Raw genomic sequence first — 23,620 nt, forward strand, 5'->3', positions numbered from 1 at the left:
ATTCTTAATGGTCACCCTTTTCAGATGCTTTTGGTGTGGGAACAAACTCGGCCATAATCTTTAGGGTTTTAAATGTCATTTTTAATACATCAGGAAACCGAAAGGCAGAAGGGTCTGGGAACAGAGCAAATAACATTTAGATGATTTTGGTAAGCAATTATGTTTTTTAATATAGGTTTAAATGCACATTCTGTTTGGGGCCCCAGCCGAGTTTGAGTCGCTGAGATCAAACTGATGTTTAGCAACCATTTCTTAACCAGGAACGGCCTCCTCTGCTCCCAGCCCACACCCATTTGAGCTTCACTGGCTCTTTTGAACAGAAGCCTTTCTCGGTTTTTGCTTGGTTCAGTGAACAAGGTTACTGTTTAAAAAACAGTGGCTGTAGAGTTGCACGTCTCGTCACCCTTTGCCTGTCTCCCCTGAGTGTGCCTCGAGCTGTGTGAGAGATAATCCTTAGGTCTATTAAATGGCCCCGTCCCTGATTCTTTGGTCTTTGCCTGGCTGAGGAGCCCAAAGCAAGAGGAAGACATGCAGATATGTTGCAGAATAATCAAGAAAGAAAGATTTTAGGATGGAAGACACTAAGCTGAACTGTAAGTTCTTGGGTTCAAAATGTGTTTTGGAACTCTTAATAAGGAGATGCAGGAATTGTTTTGACAAATTAACACTTTCAACAGGTGCAAAGAAGGAAATCTTTTAATAGATCCTTTTGTGTGTTTTTTTTGGGGGGAAACCTTGTTGGTTCTAATGTTCTTAGAAAAAGGAGTGGAAATTTAAATGAAATGAATCACTCTATTATGTTCTAGAGATAATGGATTTATATTTTGTCTTTATTGTCCTGGAGCCTCTATAAAAATTAAAGGCAAACCACTGTTGTTCTCCATTTTCCATGTTCCCACCTTTTTTCTTTTGGCAAAAAAAGAAAGAAAGAAAATTCTCATAAACTCTGAGGGTCTTCTTAAAGGACTGGATTGAGGCAGTAGCAAGCTACACGCATAATTATGCTGCTGTCCAAAGAAAAGTTTAGAACATAATTTATTGATGATTTTTTAATGTTCTTAATGTTGGTATCTGGGTCAGATTAGGAAGATTTTGAAAGATGATTGTTTTCCTATGTAGAAGGATGTCTGTGGGGAGCTCCTTTTTAACTATGCTCACCGAATGCTTCCACTTTCAGAGCATGTAAAAATTCAATCACGTTGGGCTTTACCGAGAAAACTATGGTCACCGAAATCCTATGTGCTTCATTTTGGAGGGGTATTTTTAACCACCTTTTAAGCATAACAAAGCTGCTTTATTTGCTAAATAACTTGCCCTTTTAAAATATCATATATCTTCATTTTCATAGATAATATTTTCAAATTTCAGAATAAAAACACATCTGATCTAGGAAAGAAATATGTCCTATATAATGTCAGTATTCAGTAACCATTAGGAAATGACTTTTGGTGTCAATAAGTGGCTTGCTTCTGGAATGATTATAAAACATAAAGTCAGAGTGGCATGTTAGAAACATTCCTGGAACTGGATCTGAGTCTGCCTTTTAGCTCTGACCCTGGTCTGTGCTTTAGACAAGTTATTTATACTCTGTAAGCATGTCAGTGCCATCACCGTGCAATGGGAATAATCTCTCTCTGTAAGGCTGTGTATACATTAGAGAAGAGGTGAAGTGTCTCACCTAATGCCTGGTTTCCAGGTGTTTTGATGTGTATTTGTTCAGATAAGTCACTCTCAAATTCATTTTGTACTTAATGAGTCTGTTTTACGGAGACGTATCTTTCTATGTAGAAAGCATATTTACACACAGTATTAAAGTATTAGCATGAAACCGTTGATGCATAATAAGCCCTGGATTCATAATAACTTATTTAAATGTGCTAAAATAAGATTGCTTGAGCTGACTAAATTACGAGTGATTCAGTAAGAAAATTGGGTAAATGTCCAATAGATAAATTTTAAAGAGAGGGGAAATATATATTTTTTTAAATCCAGATAATTAATCAAAAATTCTTAGGTAAGTGGTTTAAAAATACTAAATTTTTCTAAGATGCTGGATTATGGTTTACTTGCCCAGTGTTCCTCTTTTAATTTGGTATATAGTAGACCTTGGATAAGTAGGAAACATGGAGGTTTATTGTTTCCATAAATTAAAATTTAATGTAAAACCATGACTTTTGGGGTGGCGAGGACAGGGGGGAGCTGTGCTCTATGCACTTCGCATGGCACCCTCTCATTCAGGAAAGTCCATACAGCTGTGGGGGCAGACCCTGTTTTCCCACCAAGCTGCTCTGCAGGAACTGCAATAAGATTTAAGAGTAATCTCTCCCTCCCCCCATCCCCAAAGTCCCAGAAGATCTGCTTTCTATCCTTATTTAGCCTATTCTCACCTTAGCAGTCACCACTCCCGCCCGGATGCAATAGTGTTCGTCATCTGTTTCCTCACACTAGAATGTCCGCTTGATGAGGCCAAGGAATTTTGGCTATTTTGTTCACTGCTGTGTCCCAAGCGCCTACTGTATTGCCTGGAAACCAGTAGGCGCCTCATCGATCTGTCACATTAATGAATCAATATCTAGTCTTCAGTAGGGCAACAAAGCCACACCTACTCTCTTTATAAAACACACAAGATAACAGAAACAGGAATATGGTTTTATGTAAAACCAAGGGTCTTATTGCAGTAGAACATGATAATTTTTTTTTTAATGGTTGACAAAGCACTAATGATTTGTTTCAACTTTTGGAAAAAATAAAAAAAGTCAGCAGGAAATGTTTCTATTTCCTGTGACAGGTGATTAACCATGTGCCTAGCAGAACAGAAAACCAAAAAGTGGACTTCCTTGGTGAAAAATAATTACATGAAGGACTCTAGAAAATGTAACTCTGTGGTGAAATGCCAGATTCCAAGCCACAAGAGACCCCTCCTCCTCTGAGCCCCGGACGAGGTCAGAATTCTGCTCAGAAGGGGCAGCCCTTTCCACACACACAGTGAAAATCACACAGCCAGGCAAACCCAACTTCTTTACCGGGAATTTTATGTTGGCATATTTTTCTAGAAGCTAAACATTTTGTTAAATCACCCACAAAACACTAATGATTCTCAATCTTACATACAATCTATACCTTTACCAAGAATGTTTTAGAGTCAAAAAGCAGATTTCCACACGCAGCTCAAACACTGTGTGACTACAAGCAAATCCTTTAACCTCTCTGAACTCCATCCCTCCCCTATAAGATGACAATAGTCATACCTGTCAACTCAAGTTAACTTGCTCAAATGATTAGACAAAAAAAAAAAAAAAAAAGAGATGGTCTTTTAACCCATACAGCAAATTATAGTCTTACTCAAAACTAAAAAATAATGCAAGTTCTTTCCTTAAATGATCATTTTTTCTTAGGAAGGGAGAGAGATAGAGAGCCAGAAACGTCGATGAGAGAAACACCGACCAGCTGCCTCCCGCACATCCCCCACGGGGATGTGCCCGCAACCAAGGTACATGCCCTTGACCGGAACCGAACCTGGGACCTTTCAGTCCGCAGATCGACGCTCTACCACTGAGCCAAACTGGTTTTGGCCCTTAAATGATCATTTAAAGGCTTTATGGCTTTAAATACATTATATGTTTGTCAAAATATCATTAACGGAGGGTGGGGTAGGGACAGAAACCAAAAGAGTAAAAAGACTACAGACATTTGTAAAGCCATGTTTAGAAAAACAATTTTTTTAGAAAATAATATAGCATGGTGGTTAAGATGCTAGGTTTTAAAGTCAAATCGATGTTGATTTTATTCACGATTTAGACATTAACCTTAGACAAATTACTTAGCTTTTCGAGCGTTGGCTTTCATCTCTGTGCAGTGGGAAGGATATTGCTTAGCATGCAGACTCACTATGAAGACTACATGAATGAGACAAAGTGTTTAGCACATCTGGTACAGTCGGAACATAATGTTCAGTAAATGACCAACATGCTTGTGGATATTAATTCTCTATACATATGATTCGGTATATGATTTGCCTTTTAAATGATACAAAATCAAACTTCTAAAAATATATTAATTGGCCACTTTTACTCTGTATAAAAATCTGGTAGAAATTTCTCTAGGGAAAATGCTTCTCTCTCTGATGTTCCATAATTTTTACTTTTCTAAGCCTGATGATAATTTAGATTGGGTGATCTTTGATATAAGCATCAATACAATTAAACTTTTCAGTACCATCATTTACTTGCCTAAACCTCCTGAGAGCTCAAAATATCTTAGGTTGAATGGAGTAACTACCTCCTCTAGAACAAAATGCACATATTCAGAAGGAAAGAGCACTGGCAGGGGCGTATCAAGGACAGAAGTGAAAAATTCTCTTTCTAGGAAATGTGTGCTGCAAGTGAATCTTCTACACTGTCCAGCCAGAGTTGCTCAAGTTCAGAGATAAAAATCTGTTGGATATGTTCTAGAAATAAAATGAAAGAACAGAGGCAAACTTCAATCAATAAGAAGGGCATTAAGGTAGTAACATATTGTCACAAAACCTAAATATTTTGTTAATTTCAATTTCCAAGATTTACCACTTATCACTTAAGATGCAAACCGCACATTGAAAGCCACCAGTCCTCAGTCCATTTCACTGAGTCATTCACAATGTCTGGTGAATATTGTCTGAACCGAAATTTGCAAGCGTTGGTATATTATCTTGACATTATACTTTGTTTTTCTTATCAGAACCTCAAGGTGACATGAGTAAATAACTTGCAATTGAACTAGAGGCCAGTTTCAAAATCTAGGTTAAGTTTTTAATACATGAGAATCATTCTTAATTAGAAGGCACTATTCTACAAAACCAATTCTATTTAAAAAGATAGCGCCATAATCCACTTCTGGATCATAATCTGTTATATTATACAAATTTTTCTTGGTATCTTATCGCAGACAGAATGAAATAACATTGCCTAAATAGCAAGTGCATGTGATGGAGAACCAAGAGGGTAAAAGTTAATCTTTAAGCTTTCCACTTGCTTGATCTAAGATTAACAATGCGGAGTTTTCATGGCTTTTTGTATTATAACACAAGAGTTACAAAAGTACTGAGTCAAAGTTTAACATTTTTTAAAGACTTCTTGCTTTGAATATTTGAATTTTGTATTTTGCTTCTGATAACCAAAATACATAACTTAAATATGGAAGCATTTAAGTATGATGCTTTTATAATTCAGGGCTATCAATACTAGTCAATAGTCATGGTCTCAGGAATTTTAGTTGGATTCAGATTAGCTGAAAACATCAAGAACTAAGTGAAGCTGTTTACATACATGAGTATATCTATACATATGGGAGAGTTTTCTTAGTTATCAAATATGTGGAGTTTGGCATATTTGTAAAACATTCTTAAGTATATTCTTAAATAGTTATGTATTTTCTTAAATATCCTTAAAGGTATACAGTTTGTGTTAGGAATAAGATGGGGCCTTCAAACTAAGGTAACTGTTGTGTCGGGGTTTTTTTTTTTTCCCCTGTTGTTTTCTTAAAATATGTTTTTATGGATTTCAGAGAGGGAGAGACAGAGAAAAACATCACTGATGAGAGAGAATCATTGATCCTCTGCTTCAGGTACGCCCCCCACTGGAAATCTAGCTCACAATCCGGGCATGTGGGTGGGGAAACAGAGAAAGTTTCACCCACCAGCTCTGCATGGGTTCTTCTTGGACTTTGTGGACATACTGCCCCCAGGCGACACACATATGCTCCATATGGACAATAAAGAATAAGATTTTTTTTTTTAAATTAATTCACCAGAATTTATCTCATAGAAAAGAGGTGAGAATTCTGATGGCTAAAATAATCATAATAATAAAACAATTTTTCTCCTGTTTGGGGAAGGAAGTGTCTTTATTTCCACATCCATTTAGTTGCAGGAAGAGCCTCTCACTAATTCTGGAAAGTAATTAGGTCGCCTGCCCACTTCCAGACTGCCCATTCACTCCTTGGACACTGGCTGGATATTTCAGAAGCTATATCATGACACATTCAATTCAAGGAATTTTAGGACTGTCACCATCAGCTAGTTTACATTTGGGAAGAATCTTAAGCAGTGCATTCGAAAACTCTAAAGTAGCTTTGATTTATTATAAATTAATGACATAGGATGTTCATTAATTATTAAGCTTTGTTGAAATTTGCTGAATGTTGTGCACAGATCTTGCAGCCAATAGCTGTCAACAGAATGATTTGAAATTATTCCCATGAGAAAAATAGAAAGGTTTTTGCCTCCATGCATTTGCAGTTGCTTGCTGGTTTTGTAGTAACTTTCAAAAAAATGGGATATTGATTGATGCTACTTAGTTCTCCCCTTCCGAGAAAATTTAGCCATTTTTGGGGGGAGGCGGGGGGGAGAATGTCGTATATCCCAAAAAAAGCCTCTCTTAAAAATAAGAATTTAATTAAGATACTGATTTTTACACTGAAGTATTAAAATCTTAATATTTTAGTAGGATAGGTACAGTATTCCATGGTGGGAATTACATTCCATTAAAAAAAATCTGCATTTATGATGTGGTAGGGGTGAAATTGTTATTTAAAAAATTAAATGAACAAATCTCCTTGGAAATAAGTATTGGGTTCTAAGTTGTTTTCGTTGTACTGTTTTTCTTCCTAGAGTTGTGTCCTGAATTGTGTTGGTGAGAACCAAAGGCTAACGGAAGTCCCTACTGGTTTTAAATAGCATTTATTCAGGCTCCTGTGTTCCATATTCACCATAGAAAGTTCTTTTCTTTCAGAGTTCTTATCCCAATTTATGATGTAACCTTCATCAGTGTGGTCCTCTGGTGGATGCCTATGGCCTTAAGTTCCATGTGGGCAGGCTGGTGCCTGCTCCCACCCATCATTGTATCCCCAGGGCATAAGCACCCAGTACAGTGGGCAGTTGGAAAGGATGGATGGAGAAGGATTGTTTCATTATTTTTTTTTAATCCTTGCCCAAAATATGTTTTTTATTGATTTTTAGAGAGAGAGAAGCATAATGTGAGAGAGAAACATCTATCGGTTAACTCCCATCTGGGTATCAGACCCACAACCTAGGTACGTGCTCTCACCTGGAATCGAACCCACAACCTTAACGAGAGGGTGCTTCACCTGAACCACCGGGCAAGGCAAGGATTCTTTTAGTCATGAAGCCTCTTTAGAGATAATAAAATATTAATAGCTGTGTTTTTCCTTCTCAACAACTGATTGAAAGGATCATTTTATCACTTTTCCTTCTGTATCTTGGATCTGTCAGACTTTGCTATAACTCCGTTTTGTAGAATGGGAATGCTTGATGAGAATTCATTGTTCTGGAACCATCACAGCCTTGTGAAAGGATGGACTCTCATCGTAGATACAAAGGTTTAAATAACAGTGTCAAGTGGACCTTATTGCAGTGAAGCTCATGTGTTTCTCAGTGGAGGGGAGGGAAACTGTTCCTTTCTTCCCTCCTAGGTTTTTGCAGCTGGTCTAATAATTGAATTGACACAAGACAGATTAACAGGAGAAAAAAGGACAAATTTAATTTGTGCATACAGAGGTCTGGGATCTAAGGAGTTGCTGGAGCAGGCTGTTTGTATACCATTTAGACAAAGAAACAAATTTATTTTAAGAACTGACAAGACAAAGAAACTTGGGCTTGGGTACTAATTGTGAAGAAACTAAACAGGGTTTGTTTACACAGCCTTCTCAGCCTTGAATTTTCTCTCTCTGCGGATATGGATGCCTCTCTACTTCCCGGAGCTGGGAGGGTACTTTTCACACAATATTTATTTCCTGCTTTCAGGCAGATGAAAGAGGGTCCCAGTGTCCTTGCACCCGCTGTTTCCTGAGTTACTTTACTTCAAAATAATCAGCACACCAAAATGGAACATTTTGGGGTTGCCTTCCTTGAACCCCATCACCAGCACAGATCCCAGAGCATGCTTATTTAAGTCCCAGAATCTGCATATTCTTTCAGAAGTCTTGAAATAGCTTATTTCTAATTGCTCGGACTTCCTTGCTTTTTTATGTTTATTTTATTTTTTTATTGTATTTTAGCACAGCAACATATGAAAGTTATTACTTTAAAAAGTTTTGAGGGATAACTTTCAGGATAAATTGAATGAAAGGAACAGTATTCTTCTCAATTTTCTTAAAGCACCAAGTACATAAGTATTTTTTTTAGAAAATAAGAATGCTTATTCAGCCAGTCTTTGAGGCTTTATTTTGTCTTTATTTTTTTTTTTTTTTTTTTTTAAATCAATCTTTATTGTTCATATTATTACAAAGGTTCTTCATTTCTTCCCCCCTCCACCAGGTTCCCACCCCACCCTCTGCCCCCTCCCCATCCCCCATTGTCCTCATCCATAGGTGCACAGTTTATGTTCAGTCTCTTCCTCCCTCCCTCTCCCTGATAGTAAATCCCTTTTCAGATAGTAAATCTGTTACTTAGCATTTTCTCATATCAATAATACCTCCACATGCCCAATGATACTTCACACAAAAGACATTTCCAAATAGGTCAACCAGCCTCATCCAGGCCCCACCCAAGGCACTCACAGATCAACACCCCAGCGCTATACTAACTCAACACATCCAGATCTAAGCCTTCATCACTTGATTCAGCAGACCCTCAAGTTCCCGCAAAAGTTTCCAGCCATGTCTGAGAGGCAGCCGTGGGCAGGTACAGGCGAGGAGCGAGCTGTTTCGGGCCTGGCTGCTCCGGGCCTGGCCTCTGTTGCTCTGGTTCGTTCCACAACCAGCTGCTCCGGGTCTGGTCACTGCCGCTCCCGACCTAGTTGCTCTGGACTTGGCTGTTGCTGCTACAGGCCTGGCCGCACCCGACCCGGCTGCTCTGGGACTGGTTGCTCCGGTTCCGGCCGCTCCGGGCCTGGCCGCTCCCAGCCTGACAGCCGCTGCTCCGGGCCTGGCTGCTCCCAGCCTGGCAGCCATTGCTCCTGGCCTGGCCGCACCAGACCCTGCTACTCCGGGCCTGGCCGCTCCCAGCCTGGCAGCCGCTGCTCCGGGCCTGGCCGCACCAGACCCTGCTGCTCCGGGCCTGGCCGCTCCCAGCCTGGCAGCTGCTGCTCCGGGCCTGGCCGCACCAGACCCGGCTGCTCCGGGCCTGGCCGCTCCCAGCCTGGTAGTCGCTGCTCCGGGCCTGGCCGCTCCCAGCCTGGCAGCTGCTGCTCCGGGCCTGGCCGCACCAGACCCGGCTGCTCCGGGCCTGGCCGCTCCCAGCCTGGCAGCTGCTGCTCCGGGCCTGGCCGCTCCCAGCCTGGCAGTTGCTGCTCCGGGCCTGGCCGCTCCCAGCCTGGCAGCCGCTGCTCCTGGCCTGGCCGCACCAGACCCGGCTGCTCCGGGCCTGGCCGCTCCCAGCCTGGCAGCCGCTGCTCCGGGCCTGGCCGCACCAGACCCGGCTGCTCCGGGCCTGGCCGCTCCCAGCCCGGCAGCCGCTGCTCCGGGTCTGGCCGCTCCCAGCCTGGCAGCCGCTGCTCCGGGCCTGGCCGCACCAGACCCGGCTGCTCCGGGCCTGGCCGCTCCCAGCCTGGCAGCCGCTGCTCCGGGCCTGGCCGCTCCCAGCCTGGCAGCCGCTGCTCCTGGCCTGGCCGCACCAGACCCGGCTGCTCCGGGCCTGGCCGCTCCCAGCCTGGCAGCTGCTGCTCCGGGCCTGGCCGCTCCCAGCCTGGCAGCCGCTGCTCCGGGCCTGGCCGCACCAGACCCGGCTGCTCCGGGCCTGGCCGCTCCCAGCCTGGCAGCTGCTGCTCTGGGCCTGGCCGCACCAGACCCGGCTGCTCCGGGCCTGGCCGCTCCCAGCCTGGCAGTCGCTGCTCCGGGCCTGGCCGCACCAGACCCGGCTGCTCCGGGCCTGGCCGCTCCCAGCCTGGCAGCTGTTGCTCTGGGCCTGGCCGCTCCCAGCCTGGCAGCCGCTGCTCCAGGCCTGGCCACACCAGACCCAGCTGCTCCGGGCCTGGCCGCTCCCAGCCTGGCCGCCGCTGCTCCAGGCCTGGCCGCACCCGACCCGGCTGCTCCGAGCCTGGCCGCTCCCAGCCTGGATGCTCCGTGCTTGGCTACTGCTGTTCTGGGCCTGGCTGCTCCCAACCTGGCTGCTCTGGGCCGGGCTTCTCCGGGCCCAGCCACTCCGTGTCTGGGTGTTCCTGGACTGGCCACCCTGGGCTTGGCCACCTCTGCCTCAGGCCTGGCTGCCACTGCCCCAGGTCTGGCTGCTCCAGTGCTGGCTGTTGATGCTCTTGTTCTGGCTGCTGCTGCTCTGGGGCCTGGCCACTGCTGCTCCGGGCCCAGCTGCCACTGCCTTGTGCCTGGCCACTCTAGGCCTGGTCGCCGCTGTTCCAACATTCTGTCCCTTTTTTCTCTTTTTTTTTTCTTTTAAAAAAACAAAACAAAACGCATTTATGTTGCAATGTTGGCTGGTGCGTTGAGTTCTGACTAGTCTTTGATTTTTCAAGATCTTCTTTGTATTCTTTCTTAAGTAATTTTACTATCATTTGCTCTCACTTGATTTCTTCACATTGAGAACTTCTTTGGTTTCTTCCTCCTTGTCCTGGGAGCTCAGCAGGTTGGCCTGTGGCACCCCTTTGTTCTCCGCGGGCTCCCGCGCTGCTCCAGCCTGTTGCCGGGGTCGGCGCCGCCCAGGAAGCAGCCCCCGTCCTTGGCTCCGTTGCCAGCGCTCAGCAGTCGAAGGCTCAGGGGCACCCCCCCCACTGGGGGCCCCGTCGCCCGGCTCCTTGCTGGCGCCCGGCTGGCCGGTGTCCGGCAGGGGCTCCTGCTCCTCGTGGCGTTCCTCCAGTCTGGGGCTTTCTTTCTCCCTCCCACTAGGGGAGTCCAGGATCAGAGTCAACAGACTGTCCTCTGCGCACAGTGTGCGCGACTCCGGGGGGCTCGGCCTTTCGCGCTCCCAGGACTCCACCTCACAGCTCCGTCTCCCCCTGCCCGAGCCTGGGTCCCCAGGGACTGGCCCAGACCTGGAGTTCGGGGCGGTCTGGACTGAGGCTCAGAGCTGCCGCCGGAGGCTTTGTTTCTTCCGGCTAGGGTAATCCAGCATCAGAGTCAACATTCAGTCCTCTGCGCGCCATGTGCGCGCGACTCCGGGGGCCCCGCATTTCGCCGTCCCCCGGGATTGTCTCCCCCTGCCGGAGCCTGGGTCCCCAGGGTCTGGCACATAACTTGGGGCTCAGCGCTGCCGGTTCGGGGGTTCAGCCCAGGCTGGGGGTTCTATTTCCTTCCTGCTAGGGAACGCCAGGCAGCACCCAGCCCTCTCCTCCTCTCCAGCTGCGACCTCTCCGCGCGCGTGCGTGCGAGCGCGCAGCATGTCTCCGTACCTTAGGCTTTTTTTCAGCTCCTCTGATTTTCCTTCTGGTTTTCTCCCTCCTTCCTATTGTAGAGTTTTCAGTCAGTCGACTACCTGTAGCTCTGGGCAATGTCCACTCTACATTTTAGTTGTATTCCCTTGAAATTGTTGTGAGCTGCTGCGGCTAGGTGTATACCCGAGCAGCCATCTTGGATCCTCCTGGCTTTATTTTGTCTTTAAATATTACAGTTTAAAAACATAAAGTATAAGCCTTAGTTGAAATAATATTAAAACAAATTTCTTTATATCCTATTTCTGCTATATTGGAAAAAGGAAAGAGACATTCTAAGAAAAGAAACAGAAATATTTAGTTTAAAAAATTTTAACTTGTTTATGGGGTATACATGTGAGAGTATGCATTTTAATTTAAAGTATGCTAATTTTGGTATAAGTACTTAAGGTTTTGTGTGTTCTTTTTTAGCCATGGCTGTTATTGAGTGCAGAAATAAGTATTAAAATATTAAAAACAGGTTGAGTATCCAGTGTTTGTATCTAATATGCTAAAGTAGGGACTGGCCTTAAAAGGAGGTTTTAAGAAGACAACATGGCTCATTACATAGCTTTAGCTTGACTTAATGCAGCATTAGATCTTAGAATACACACCCACAAGCATTAGTCAACTGTATATTCTCCATAAATATAGTTTCTTGAAACTGAGCATGCGCTAGCTATTGAGTAACTGAGTACAAGATCTTGTACTCTGTGGTTCATTTCTGGCATACACTCTATGTTGGCAATTAATAGTGGAATCACATGAAAACTGAGAAACTAACAAAGATGTATGCTTAATCAGCAGCACATCTTGCCTCTAGAGAGTAACAGAGGGCAGGGCCAAACTTCTTCAAGAATAATTTTAAAATGGGACATTTGCTGAATGTTTATTCATTGAAGTCTAAAACGCTGAAGCTCCGAATAGCATGATTAATATTATTTTGGTCTAGGAAATTTTTAGAAATCTTAAAAATCACCCATGGAATGCCAGACACCTTGAGCTTTAACCCGCTTTTCTGACAATAATAAATAGCAGGAGGTTCGTTATTTAAGTCAATTTTTAAGACATATGGTAGGGCCACATCTATAGAAAAGGGAATATCTACTTTCCTGTTCTATGTTGGGCCTATTTACAAAAATGGCATCAAATTTTCAAAGGACATGTTAAAGTCCAGCCGGTGTAGCTCAGTGGTTGAGCATTGGCCCATGAACCAGGAGGTCACAGTTTGATTCCTGGTCAGGGCACATGCCGGGCTTGTGGGCTTGGTCCCCAGTCTAAGGCGTGCAGGAGGCAGTTGATCATTGATTCTCTCATCATTGATGTTTCCACCTCGCTCTCCTTCTCTCTTCCTCTCTGAAATCAATACATATATATTTTTAAAAATAAAGCAAAATGAAGAACATATTAAAGAAAATACCACTATTCTATATTGCTGAAAATTATTAAGTGATACATAAAGAGATAGTTCCCACTGGCACTGACTCTGCAATATAAATTTTGAATAGATACCAGTAGCCTGTGTTGAGTTTGTATAATTTAGCTTATAACAAATGCCTGTCCAGAAAGTCAAAGAATAAATGAGTTCAAAAAAAATGATTCAAACTTTATTATGGCCGAAACTGGTTTGGCTCAGTGGATAGAGCACCAGCCTGCAGTCTGAAGGGTCCCAGGTTGATTCTGGTCAAGGGCATGCACCTGGGTGCGGGCACATCCCCAGTAGTGGGTGTGCAGGAGGCAGCTGGTCGATGTTTCTCTCTCATCCATGTTTCTAGCTCTCTATCACTCTCCCTTCCTCTCTGTAAAAAATCAATAAGATATATATATTTTTTAAAACTTTATTATGTTGTTTCTGGAAGATTTCTCCACCTGGCAATAAAGAGTATAAAGTAACATTAAGTACAGTGGTTCTCAACTTTGATGTACATCTGATTCAACCATGATGCTTGCTAAAAGTGAAGATTCTCAGCCCCCACCCTACAGATTCAAAACTAAGGGTCTGAGGTGGAGCATACACATCTGCATTTTTAACAAATACCCAGGTGGAGGAGGTATTTGTTATGATGGAGGAGGCTTGTGGGCCATACTCTAAGAAACATTGGTCAGCCTTCACATATTTTTAATTGCATGAGTGCTAAAAGAAATTTTAAAACCATGAACCCCGTTATATACTTAGAAATTTGAAAGGTATAATTTTAGAAGAAAATTGTATAGTATATGCATGCTTTTAATACTTTTTAAAAAAAATCAAAACCTTGTAGCTACAGATTTAACTCATTTATTTCATTTAACCCCCCCCCCCCGAAGCTGATTAACTTAACAGTCAGCCATATCATACTTGTGACTTTGTGAACAGAAAAAGACTGATGTTATTTTAAAACAAGTACATTAATCTGTGTTCTATGGCAATGACTCATTAATATAGACAAACAGGCAAAGCAAACCTTTTTATTTGTGTAGGGGTAGAAAACCTTTACCTGTATCCTCTTAGATATATTAACTGGGTCCTGCAAGTTAAACTTTCAAAAGACAGAGTTTCAGGAGAAAAGGCATATGTTTCTTTATTGATATTAATATTTTTACATGCATGGGTGCCTCCGGGCAAAGAAGTGAAAACACAAAGAGGCTGTTAAACCCAGGATCTTACATGCCATCTTAACAAAGGGTGATAAATTGTGGAGAAGTGACTAGACAAAAGAAAAGGTGTTTGGGCACCTAAGATAGGTCAATTGTGGGAAGGCAAATATATGGGAGAAACTAATGATGGATAAGTGATATTTAATAAGGTTTACAGAGCAGACTCTGGTTGTCTCTGGTGATGAGTCATTCTCTACTTCCTGCTATGGGAGAGAAACCTTTACAAATGGAAATGTGTCACTTTCACAAAGGGAAATTTATGCCCTGCTCATTTGCCTTCAGTTCAAAATAAACACTGTGCCAAAGTGTCACCTTTTTGGGTGGCAGAGCCTGATCCCCTTAACTTGCTCCCGTAGTATTTCCTGCTGCTCTCAAGAGAATCCTCCTCCGGAGCAGAGCACTTTCTCACCACTCTCATGGCACTTCAGAGGATTTACATCTTGAACCAAGAACCTCATAGCACTCAGGGTGCGTAAGTGGTGTGCTGTTCTTATAATAGTAGGAGAAGGGGAATGTGAAAGGGGAGGTAGAAGGGGTTTTAGGAAAGAATCTGGAAATTGATTCCCTTAAAACCCTCCATGTACCCGTATTCCTTTCACAAGGGTTCTTAACTCAGAGTTTGAGAATGTGGAAAACAATTGCATCTTTATTCCCAGTAACCTCTCCTGGAAATTGAACATTTCCTTCCATTATGAATGTGAACAGCAAATCTAGAGTAGCATTTGCCTCAGTAGCAGTCAGATATTTTCATATCATATTGCCATTGTTTCAGATCTCTAAGAAGGCGGTTTAAACTGATCACTGCTTTGAAACCATGGCAGTTATTGGGTGTGTCCCTAGATTTTGTTATTTAATGGGTTAATAAATAAGCACATCTGTTTTCATAGTATACACATCTTAACATCCTGATAAACTTGTAAATATAATTAAAATACAGTTGTATTTTTTAAAATGCTGTGTATTTTAATTTATGCTTTTTATGTCATTTAATTCATTATCTAATTTTAATACATTTAGCCCCTGACTCTCAAACTTGCCATTGTCTTATCAAGATTTCTATTTTTTCCAGGCCTTCAATGTTTAAAAATACTATCCTGACAGGGGATCCAGCCTGACCTTTGTCAGGGGAGACCAAAGCAGAAACAAAGTTAAAATCCTATTATGGAAAGAGTACTAGGTACCCTTAGTCACATGCTTACCCCGTTTGAAGGCTGCTGGGTTAGGGAAGGCTGAAGCCCACCAAATCTTAAACATTCCCCCAAGAAATGCAGACGTGCCTTTTTTGCCAGGGAATGAAAAATCACTTAAGCCTGTGGTAGACAAATCCTGTTTTAAATGCTGCCATCCATTGGTTCTAAACCAGGAATGTACGTCCTACTCCTCTAGGGAGCTATTTGAAAATACAGGTAAGCTTTATGCCTCAGGATTGCAGTTCAGCAGGTAGGGGTGGCACCCGGCCACCTCTGTTTTAAAGGCCCATAGGTACTTTTCATACAGATCCTCATATGAGAACTGCTTACTGCTTTAAACAAAAGTGCTTTGAAAGCTTGTTCTACAAGAACTGTTTTAAGTGTCACATTTTAAAAGATTTATTTTGATTAAAAAATTCCATTGCAAAAAAAAAAAAAAAAAAAAAAAAAAGAGGAAGATTCCATAGTTTGGATCTTGTAACTACTTAAAGCAGCAGTAACATACGAAATGTGTTGTTACTTGCAACAAGTGAGAGACAAATTTTATCTTTTAGCGAAGTATTTTTAAGGATATAAGGAAAATGTGCAAACTTGCATTTCTAAAAAGTAGTTGAGAGGTTTTCTAGTAGGCATAATGATGGAAGGTTGATGCATATCTCTGCCCTTTTTCCGAGGACGATAAATTCCTTTCTGTTTTTGGTTATCTTGCCTTCTCTGTGGCCAGAGGGCCTCAGGCAGCCCTCTCCCCGCCTGTGTCTACTCACTCTTTAAGGTCAGCTCAGGTGTGTCCTGCTCCAGGAAGTCTCCCTTACCTTTCTCTGTGCTTCCCTAGGACCTTGTACATATCTCCATCACAGCACTTACCACATTATCTTTTAGCTATTCTGTGTCTGCCTCCCTTGGGCTACTTTAACCTCAGCACAGTATCTTCGCGGTGCCATGCCAGGAATGGTTCCTGCTCATTAAATATTTTGCTGAGTCATTAGATATACAACCACCCAGCTCACACCTCACACCCATATTCATTGGACGTGTCCGTGACCACGCACTGCCGAGGCAGCCAAGGGATCGTGCTTTGGCCTTCAGGCTCCTGCTCTAGCCAGCCAAGTTGACCTGCTCATTATAATAAACTAAGTCCAAACTGAATCGGACAGTATTAGACTGGCCATCGGTCCAAGATTATCCTTCCTAGTCAGAGCGAGGCCAGGTGTGAAGCTGACTGCTAAGCCAGCTAGTCCCTATTTATGTCTCTACATTGGCCCCTGACTCTCACACTTGCCATTGTATTACTGGTCTTGCCAAGATTTTTATTTTTCCAGGCCTACACTGTTAAAAAAAAAAAAAGTCACTTATGTCTACTCTGCTATTAATATAACCCGAGCTTAATTCTGTGCTAGAAAAAAAATCAACTTCTTATGACAGTGCAGTAAACTTAGAGGGAAGTGAAATATAAAGCGTGAAAGCGTGCTTTATTTTGAAAAGAGATTAAAAGGAAGCGTGGTCATGGTCTCATATTACTTTTATTTCCAGAAAATAAGAGCACAGGCCTGAGGCTTCCGGATGCATGGTGAAGATTTTATGCATCCGGTACATTAAGTCCTCAGTTACATCATCAGTAGGTTCTGCAACTTTAAGCCAAATGACACATAAGGAAACAAATTTTACCATAGGTTCATTGGTATAAATGAGACTTAAGTTCCTAGGGCATTTTACCAGCTTTATAACAAAGGAACGTTATTTGAGGACCTGCCGTACAGTTTTAGGTATTAACTTATCAACAATGCTTTTGAACATATAATTAATGCCTGGCTTTGATGAAATACAGTTTAGTACAGATTAAGACCAAGCTGCATTTATCAGCTGTGCTCTATTGCCTGAATTTTGGCAGAGAAAGTGCTTGAAACATTTATCTTGTATTTACTATCAGATTACTATGAGAATTGCTTATTGTTCTCTCCATTTTATACCCTTTAATTAAGCGGGGAGAGGGAGATGTAAGAAAAAGAGAAAGACACAGTTTCCATCCCAAGTGGATTTTCTCTAATTTCACTGAAGGTCCTGCTTCTATTTCTTGGAGACCTCTCAATTTCTCTTTAAAACCATCAGTGACTCTATTATGTGTTTACTAGTATTATGAAATATTGTGAAACAGTACAACTGCTGTTACTTTAGGTGTGTCTAGACTTGTATGGTTGACCTTTCACAGGGCAGACACAGAAGTTCTTAAGGGTCAAGAGAGGTCATCAGAAGCCCAAGACCTATAGTTGGTTTCTTTCATCAGATAAAAAAAATTAAACAAAAGTAAAAAGCCACTGGTCTGCCCCTGGGCCCCTGGACTGGGTCTGTTATTCTCCAGGTAGTCCAGCAGGTGAATTTGTCTAGCCATTTTTTCCAAGATCAGCCCGGTGAATGGAAACCTCACATTCTGGAATCAAACCAGATACCCTGCTCTGGTCACTTCTTATTCTCTGTCTATGTTTCCAGTGAACATGGGGATGCTAATTGCCTATTTTGCAAGGTGACTATGGAAATTAGATGTGATATATATAAAGTCTCTAGCATAGTGCTTGTTATATATATTAGATGGAGCTTGGTAAATGGCTCTCACAATTTCAATGCTTTTGTTACTAATATTATATGTTTCCCTATACAGTGGCTCTGCTGTCTTATTTCCTTTTTAAAGCTTGGATTTTTATAATGAGCAGTCTGTGTTTCTCCCATTTTACAGTGTTGGTTCTGAGTGTTTTGTGGTGCTGTAGAGTTAGGTCTTTTCCTTCGTTATTGAGTTAATGTGATACTAGATAGAGGAGACTGCTGAGCAGGAGTAGAATGAGTAGAAGTAGTATATACTGAATTGGACTTATTTAATTAGAATTTGAAGCATGTTTCTGAGTAATCTAAGATTATAATAATCTAAAACCAAAATATAAAGATTTATAATTAACATTTTGAACATTTTATAGTATTAGGATTGCTTTTATAGCTTTTATAATTCAATCTGAACTTTTGTTAAATTTGGGTTTTATAAAAGGGCTTATATTTTTTTTTCACTGTGAAATGAGAATGAACAAGCTTTTAAAGCTGGGTTAGGATAATTACCAGATCAATGGAAACTAACATGTACTGTCAGCGGATGTTTTGTAGACCTCTCTGATGTCGCTATGAATTGTCTGTATCTATAAAAATTTAGATGAAACTGTCATTCTTATATGCAGTCTTAGCTAAATGATCTCAAATTTCTGTAAGTCAGATCAATGTTGGTATTTTTATAGCTCAGCATGTTAGATTGCTGTAAGTAGCAGTGAGTTTTAGGGATGTGCTCACAGAGATGGTGCTGGCGGTACTCCAGGGAAGAATTGCGCCACACGGTGATAACTAAATTCTTAGGAGCACAGCTGTTGGCCTCTGGGCACCTCTGTGAAGTGGACCAAGGGCTCTGGCTGGAGGTTGGGAGGAACTTTCCCCTCTGTCTGCACTGGGTGAGTGCTGAGATGCTCAGCCATTTACAAATGGACTGTTTGAAAGCTGAAACACATACATATGTGCAGGCCTCTTGAGAGTGACTCCAGAGCTTATCCAGTTCAATTACCAGAGAGTCCAAGGGGGCTAATTATGTTCTCATCACGCAAGCCTCACTCTGATCGGAAGCAGCAGCACCTGCAACACAGACCGGACAGCTTTCCAGTCAGTCAGTGGAGGGAGGAAGGAGAGGGGCAACGAGGCAGTTCTTTGCTGAAGCTGAAGAAAATAGAATGTACCTTCGTTATTATTTCTCCTGTAAGCCTGTAAGCGAGTGTTTCTGACAATAATCTATGTCATTGCAAAATATTTTTTCTTTTTTATAGAGCTATTACTCTGCCAGATAGCAAGTAAAATGTCAGGTATCCAGGTGGTCTCAGAAGTTCACCTGTCTAACCCGCTTAACCCCCCTGGTACCATAGCCCAGCATAGTACAAGTGCAGGTGGAGGATTTAAAAATCTGCCTTGCCCTGGCCAGCGTGGCTCAGTGATTAGAGTATTGGTTTATACATCCAGGAGTCATTGGGTTTGATTCCCAGTCAAGGCCACGTACCTGGGTTGCAGATTTGATCCCCAAATTGGGAGGCAGCCAATCCATGTGAGCCTCTCACATCCATGTTTCTTTCTCCCTCCTTCTTCCCCCCTCCCTCCTAAAAATCAGTGGAAAAATATCCTCAAGTGAGGATTAACAACAACAACAAAGCAAAAGCAACCTTGATGAAGATGAAACATAATGATCTCATTTGCATTTATTTCTATCTCTCTATATAGTGGATGGAGTTATACCTTCATGCCACTAATGCTTGTACAATTGAGGCTCTTGTATCATAGGGCATAGATGTTAATATAGCAAAAATTATATATAACTGGTTATTCAATGCAAAGACCACATTTTTATGTGGTCACACATTAACTTTATCATTCTGAAGAGCAGTGTTCATGTACTACTTTGATGTGATTTTTTTTTTTTTTATGACGTACGATGTTCTAAAATCAATTTGGTATGAGTTATAGAAAGAGAAGGCCAATGTTTCCTTGTGAAATACAACTCTCACTAATGAGATAAGCATCAGCCATCCTTCTCATCTTTCCCATTTCTGCTTTAAGGTGGAGTAAAGCAGTGTTTTTAGATATGAAAAAGGTTGTCTTTTAGACATATGAAAAATCAAGTTTTGTCATGCAGTGTTTTTAATGAAAAATCAAGTTTTGTCATGCATCAGTGGTTACCATACTTTCACTCCTGAATATTTATTTGCAAAGTTCAGTTCAGTTTGCCTCCCAGAAAATCTTCCCTAAAAAAAATTAAATCGCATATCCAGAGGTACTGATACTATTTCTAAGACAAGATATTTTTAAGTCTAAATGTCAAATTGTATTTATTTATTAAATGAACTTCCATTCTCAACTATCTCTAATGTCCACATGTGACCCTCACCTTATACATATGTACCGTGTTTCCCCGAAAATAAGACATCCTCCGAAAATAAGACCTAGCTCATGGAAAGATAAGACATCCCCTGAAAATAAGACCTAGCGCAACTTTGGGAGAAAAAATTAATATAAGACACTGTCCTATTTTCGGGGAAACAGGGTACCAGACTATTGTAATGTTTTAAAGAAATGGAAATTTTCAATGATATATGGGTTGTGTTCCAGAACATCATTTATAAATTGGATGTTTGAAAGATGAAATACGAATTCACATCATAAGAATATTATATGTGCAACTGATAAACCACAAAAGCCCATTTAATCTGTTATGTAGTAACTAGAGGCCCGGTGCACGAAATTCGTGTATGGTGGTGGGGGGGGGGTGTCCCTCAGCCCAGCCTTCACCCTTTCCAAACTGGGACTTTTTAAGGGATGTCCAATGGCCGGTTTAGGCCCAGTTCCACCAGGATTGGGCCTAAATGGGCAGACAGACATCCCTCTCACAATCCAGGACTGCTAGCTCCCAACCGCTCCTCTGCCTGCCTTCCTGATTGCCCCTAACTGCTTCTGCCTGCCAGTCTGATCACCCTCTAAACACTCCCCTGCCAGACTGATCGACGCCTAACTGCTCCCACTGCCAACTTGATTGCCCCCAACTGCCCTCCCCTACAGGCCTGGGATTCCCCCAACTGCCCTCCTCTGCTGGCCTGATCATCCCCAACTGCCCTCCCCTGTAGGCCTGGTCCCTTCCAACTGCCCTCCCCTGCAGGCTTGGTTCTCCTGCCCCCCCCCCCCAATTGCCCTCCTCTGCCGGCCTGGTCACCCCCAATAGCCCTCCTCTGCTGGCTTGGTCTCCCCTAACTGCCCTCCCCTGCTGGCCATCTTGTGGTGGCCATCTTGTGTCCATATGGGGGCAGCCATCTTTGACCACATAGGAGTGGCCATATTTTGTGTTGGAGTGATGGTCAATTTGCACATTATTCTTTTATTAGATAGGATGTTATGGAATCTTAGAGAAAATGTTCAGAATTATTAATACAACAGTTTTTATACATCCTAATAATACTGTTCTGTACCCTCAAGTTGATCATATTACATTTTGAAAGCTGATTCTCTCCTAATTTCTTCTTCCTACCTCATCCTCACTAAACTATAAATTTTCTCCTTCCTCCATCTACACGGAAATCAAGCTCAGTATCACAGCCTCTCCCTGCCTCACTGTTTACAGAGAGTACACACTCTTGTGAAAATTTTCTTAGTTTTTTTCACTGCTATAAAACAAAGGTGGTAGAAGCCCTGGCCAGGTAGCTCAATTGGTTAGAGCAATGGTCAGCAAACTACAGCTCTGTTGACTAATGAGTTTGCTGACCACTAACCTAGACTCTTGATTCCAATAATTGCAGGCTGTTGTTCCTTGTGATTAAACCCCTATCCCAGTGGTCGGCAAACTGCGGCTCGAGAGCCACATGAGTGGCTCCTTGAGTGGGGCTCTTCCACAAAATACCACAGCCTGGGCAAATCTATTTTGAAGAAGTTTAAGTTTAAAAAATTTGGCTCTCAAAAGAAATTTCAATCGTTGTACTGTTGATGTTTGGCTCTGTTGACTAATGAGTTTGCCGACCACTGGGTTAGAGCATCGTCCCAATACATCAAGGTTTTGGGTTTGATTTCCTGTCAAAGGAAATAGAATAACAAAAAAGTCTGGAGAAGTCATGGCTTGGGTTTTATTTGTCAACTAAAAGAAACCATATTGTAACAATAAAGAATCAAAAGGGAGAAAAAATAAAGAAACCAAAATGCTGTGTCATTCATAGACTTCTCTGGTGTATCCAGGAAAGGTGGCAGGTTTGAGGGGACCCTCAAAGATTACAGTGAGATCCATTTACATTTCATTAGAAAACCCAGACAGTTCTTTAAATATTGTTCTGTCTGACAATGACTTTATGGGGGTTTTGAAACTGGAGCTGGTTGTCTAGGAGCAGGTTCTCGGATAAAGAACAGGATGGGGAGACAGGCCAGGCCAGTGATCAGTCCAGGGCTCCCTGGGATGGAAGGGCAGCAGCCTGACTAACATCTGTGTTCCTCCCACCTCCTCTTGGTAATTGTTGACTTTTCCCCCTTCTTCTCGGAGGAGCTGCCTATACAAGTTTGCCTTCTCAATCTCCCTCACTTCTTTCTGGCTTCGCTAACTGCAATAGCTACCACCTCTCAAGTGGAGGTTGTCAAGTGAGAAATGGTCATATTAAATGCATTCCAGAAGCACAGGAGTCAGATTATCAGCTTAGTGTGGCTTAGCTCTACATGACCCTGAAGGAGCTTCAGTTTGGACAGATTTGGACTTTATAGTAGAGTTCTCCTGTTTGAAATGGATGTAGCCTACTTCAAGTAAATATACGTCCTGGAAAATGAGCATCTAGGTCGCAGTCTACAAACCGAACAGCCATAGTGCTCTGTCCTTTTGCAGAGAGCCTTTCCGTCTGGCCGATACCGGGTGCCAGGGTGTGACGCTTGCCACACTGTCGTCTCTGTGCTTTTGAGAGTTGGCAGCGCTCTGTAAAACTGCGCTCTTGTTCTCAGGCCGGGATCCTTTCCTTTTGTTTGTTTTGTTTTCACTTGTTACTACGTTTAGATATTTGACAGGCTCCAAAATTTGAGATCCTCTATGTGGGAACATTTGGAGTGTGGCAAATGGAAGAAATTGAATCAACAAAATGCCATGTCTAATACAAAGGTAATAAAAAAAGAGACCAGAACGTGTTTTAAATCTCGCTTTTACTTTTCCTGAAGGAGACCGGAGGAATGCTGTGTGACTGAAATCCCTTTTCCTGGCCCGATACTGAGTCTCTGGTTGCCACTCTGGGCATAGCAGAGTCCGGGCTTAGTCACATTTCTTGGCATTCCAGGATGAATAGTCTTAATTATTTAATACACCCAACAGTATTCTCAGGCCACAAACCACATACCCCAGAAAGTCACTAGCAGTGAGAGTCCCAACCCAGCCCCTGCATAGAGCTGCTCAGGGGGAGTCACACTGTCCGTCCAAGTGGGTGTCACCAGCCTTCTTCTCCGGGTGGTCAGCGTTCTGCTCCTCTCCTCACCCCCAGGCTCAGCAGTCTGTGCTTCTGGCTTTGGAGGGTCACAGAGGTGGCCGGGAAGTGGTCTGCCCTTGTGCTGTGCTGCTCCGTTTCCTAAGCCGGGAAGATGCCAGAGGAGCAATTCATCCTTAGCCCAGCCCACAGCGTCTCCCATCAGTTGGCAGAGAAGCCACAGCTTGGACCAATACAGATTTGGCTTGCAAAACGGAGAGAGGAAGACGTGGTAAACGTATCCACATGGAACAAACCTAGTTTTTGCTTCTGATTCAGTTCTTACACTGCGGCTCCTTGCGGGTCCCAGTCTTGCCTTTGTTCACATTAACCTATCTCCCAGGAAGGGAAAGCCTCTTGGAGTTTCTTTCTTCGTAGTCCTTTCCTTTAGAAGAGGTTGTCTTCT

At 42.7% G+C, this 23,620-nt stretch overlaps 1 protein-coding gene across 15 annotated transcripts in view; it reads left to right on the forward strand.

Moving 5' to 3' along the window:
- The window catches only part of MAP7 (microtubule associated protein 7), a 140,077-nt gene that overhangs the window by 53,400 nt on the left and 63,057 nt on the right, over positions 1-23,620 (forward strand). For 2 of the 15 annotated variants that reach the window (XM_084890678.1, XM_084890666.1), the window contains exon 1: positions 348-593. The exons of the other annotated variants lie outside the window; for them this stretch is intronic. In XM_084890678.1, the coding sequence (XP_084746804.1) occupies positions 572-593 (22 nt within the window). In that variant the 5' untranslated portion in view covers positions 348-571. Of the gene's footprint in view, positions 1-347; positions 594-23,620 lie in introns of those variants that run through there. 15 annotated transcript variants of the gene reach the window in all.

The sequence above is a fragment of the Pipistrellus hanaki genome (genome assembly GCF_964339955.1).
Source record: "Pipistrellus hanaki genome assembly, chromosome: 7".
Taxonomy (NCBI): Eukaryota; Metazoa; Chordata; class Mammalia; order Chiroptera; family Vespertilionidae; genus Pipistrellus; species Pipistrellus hanaki.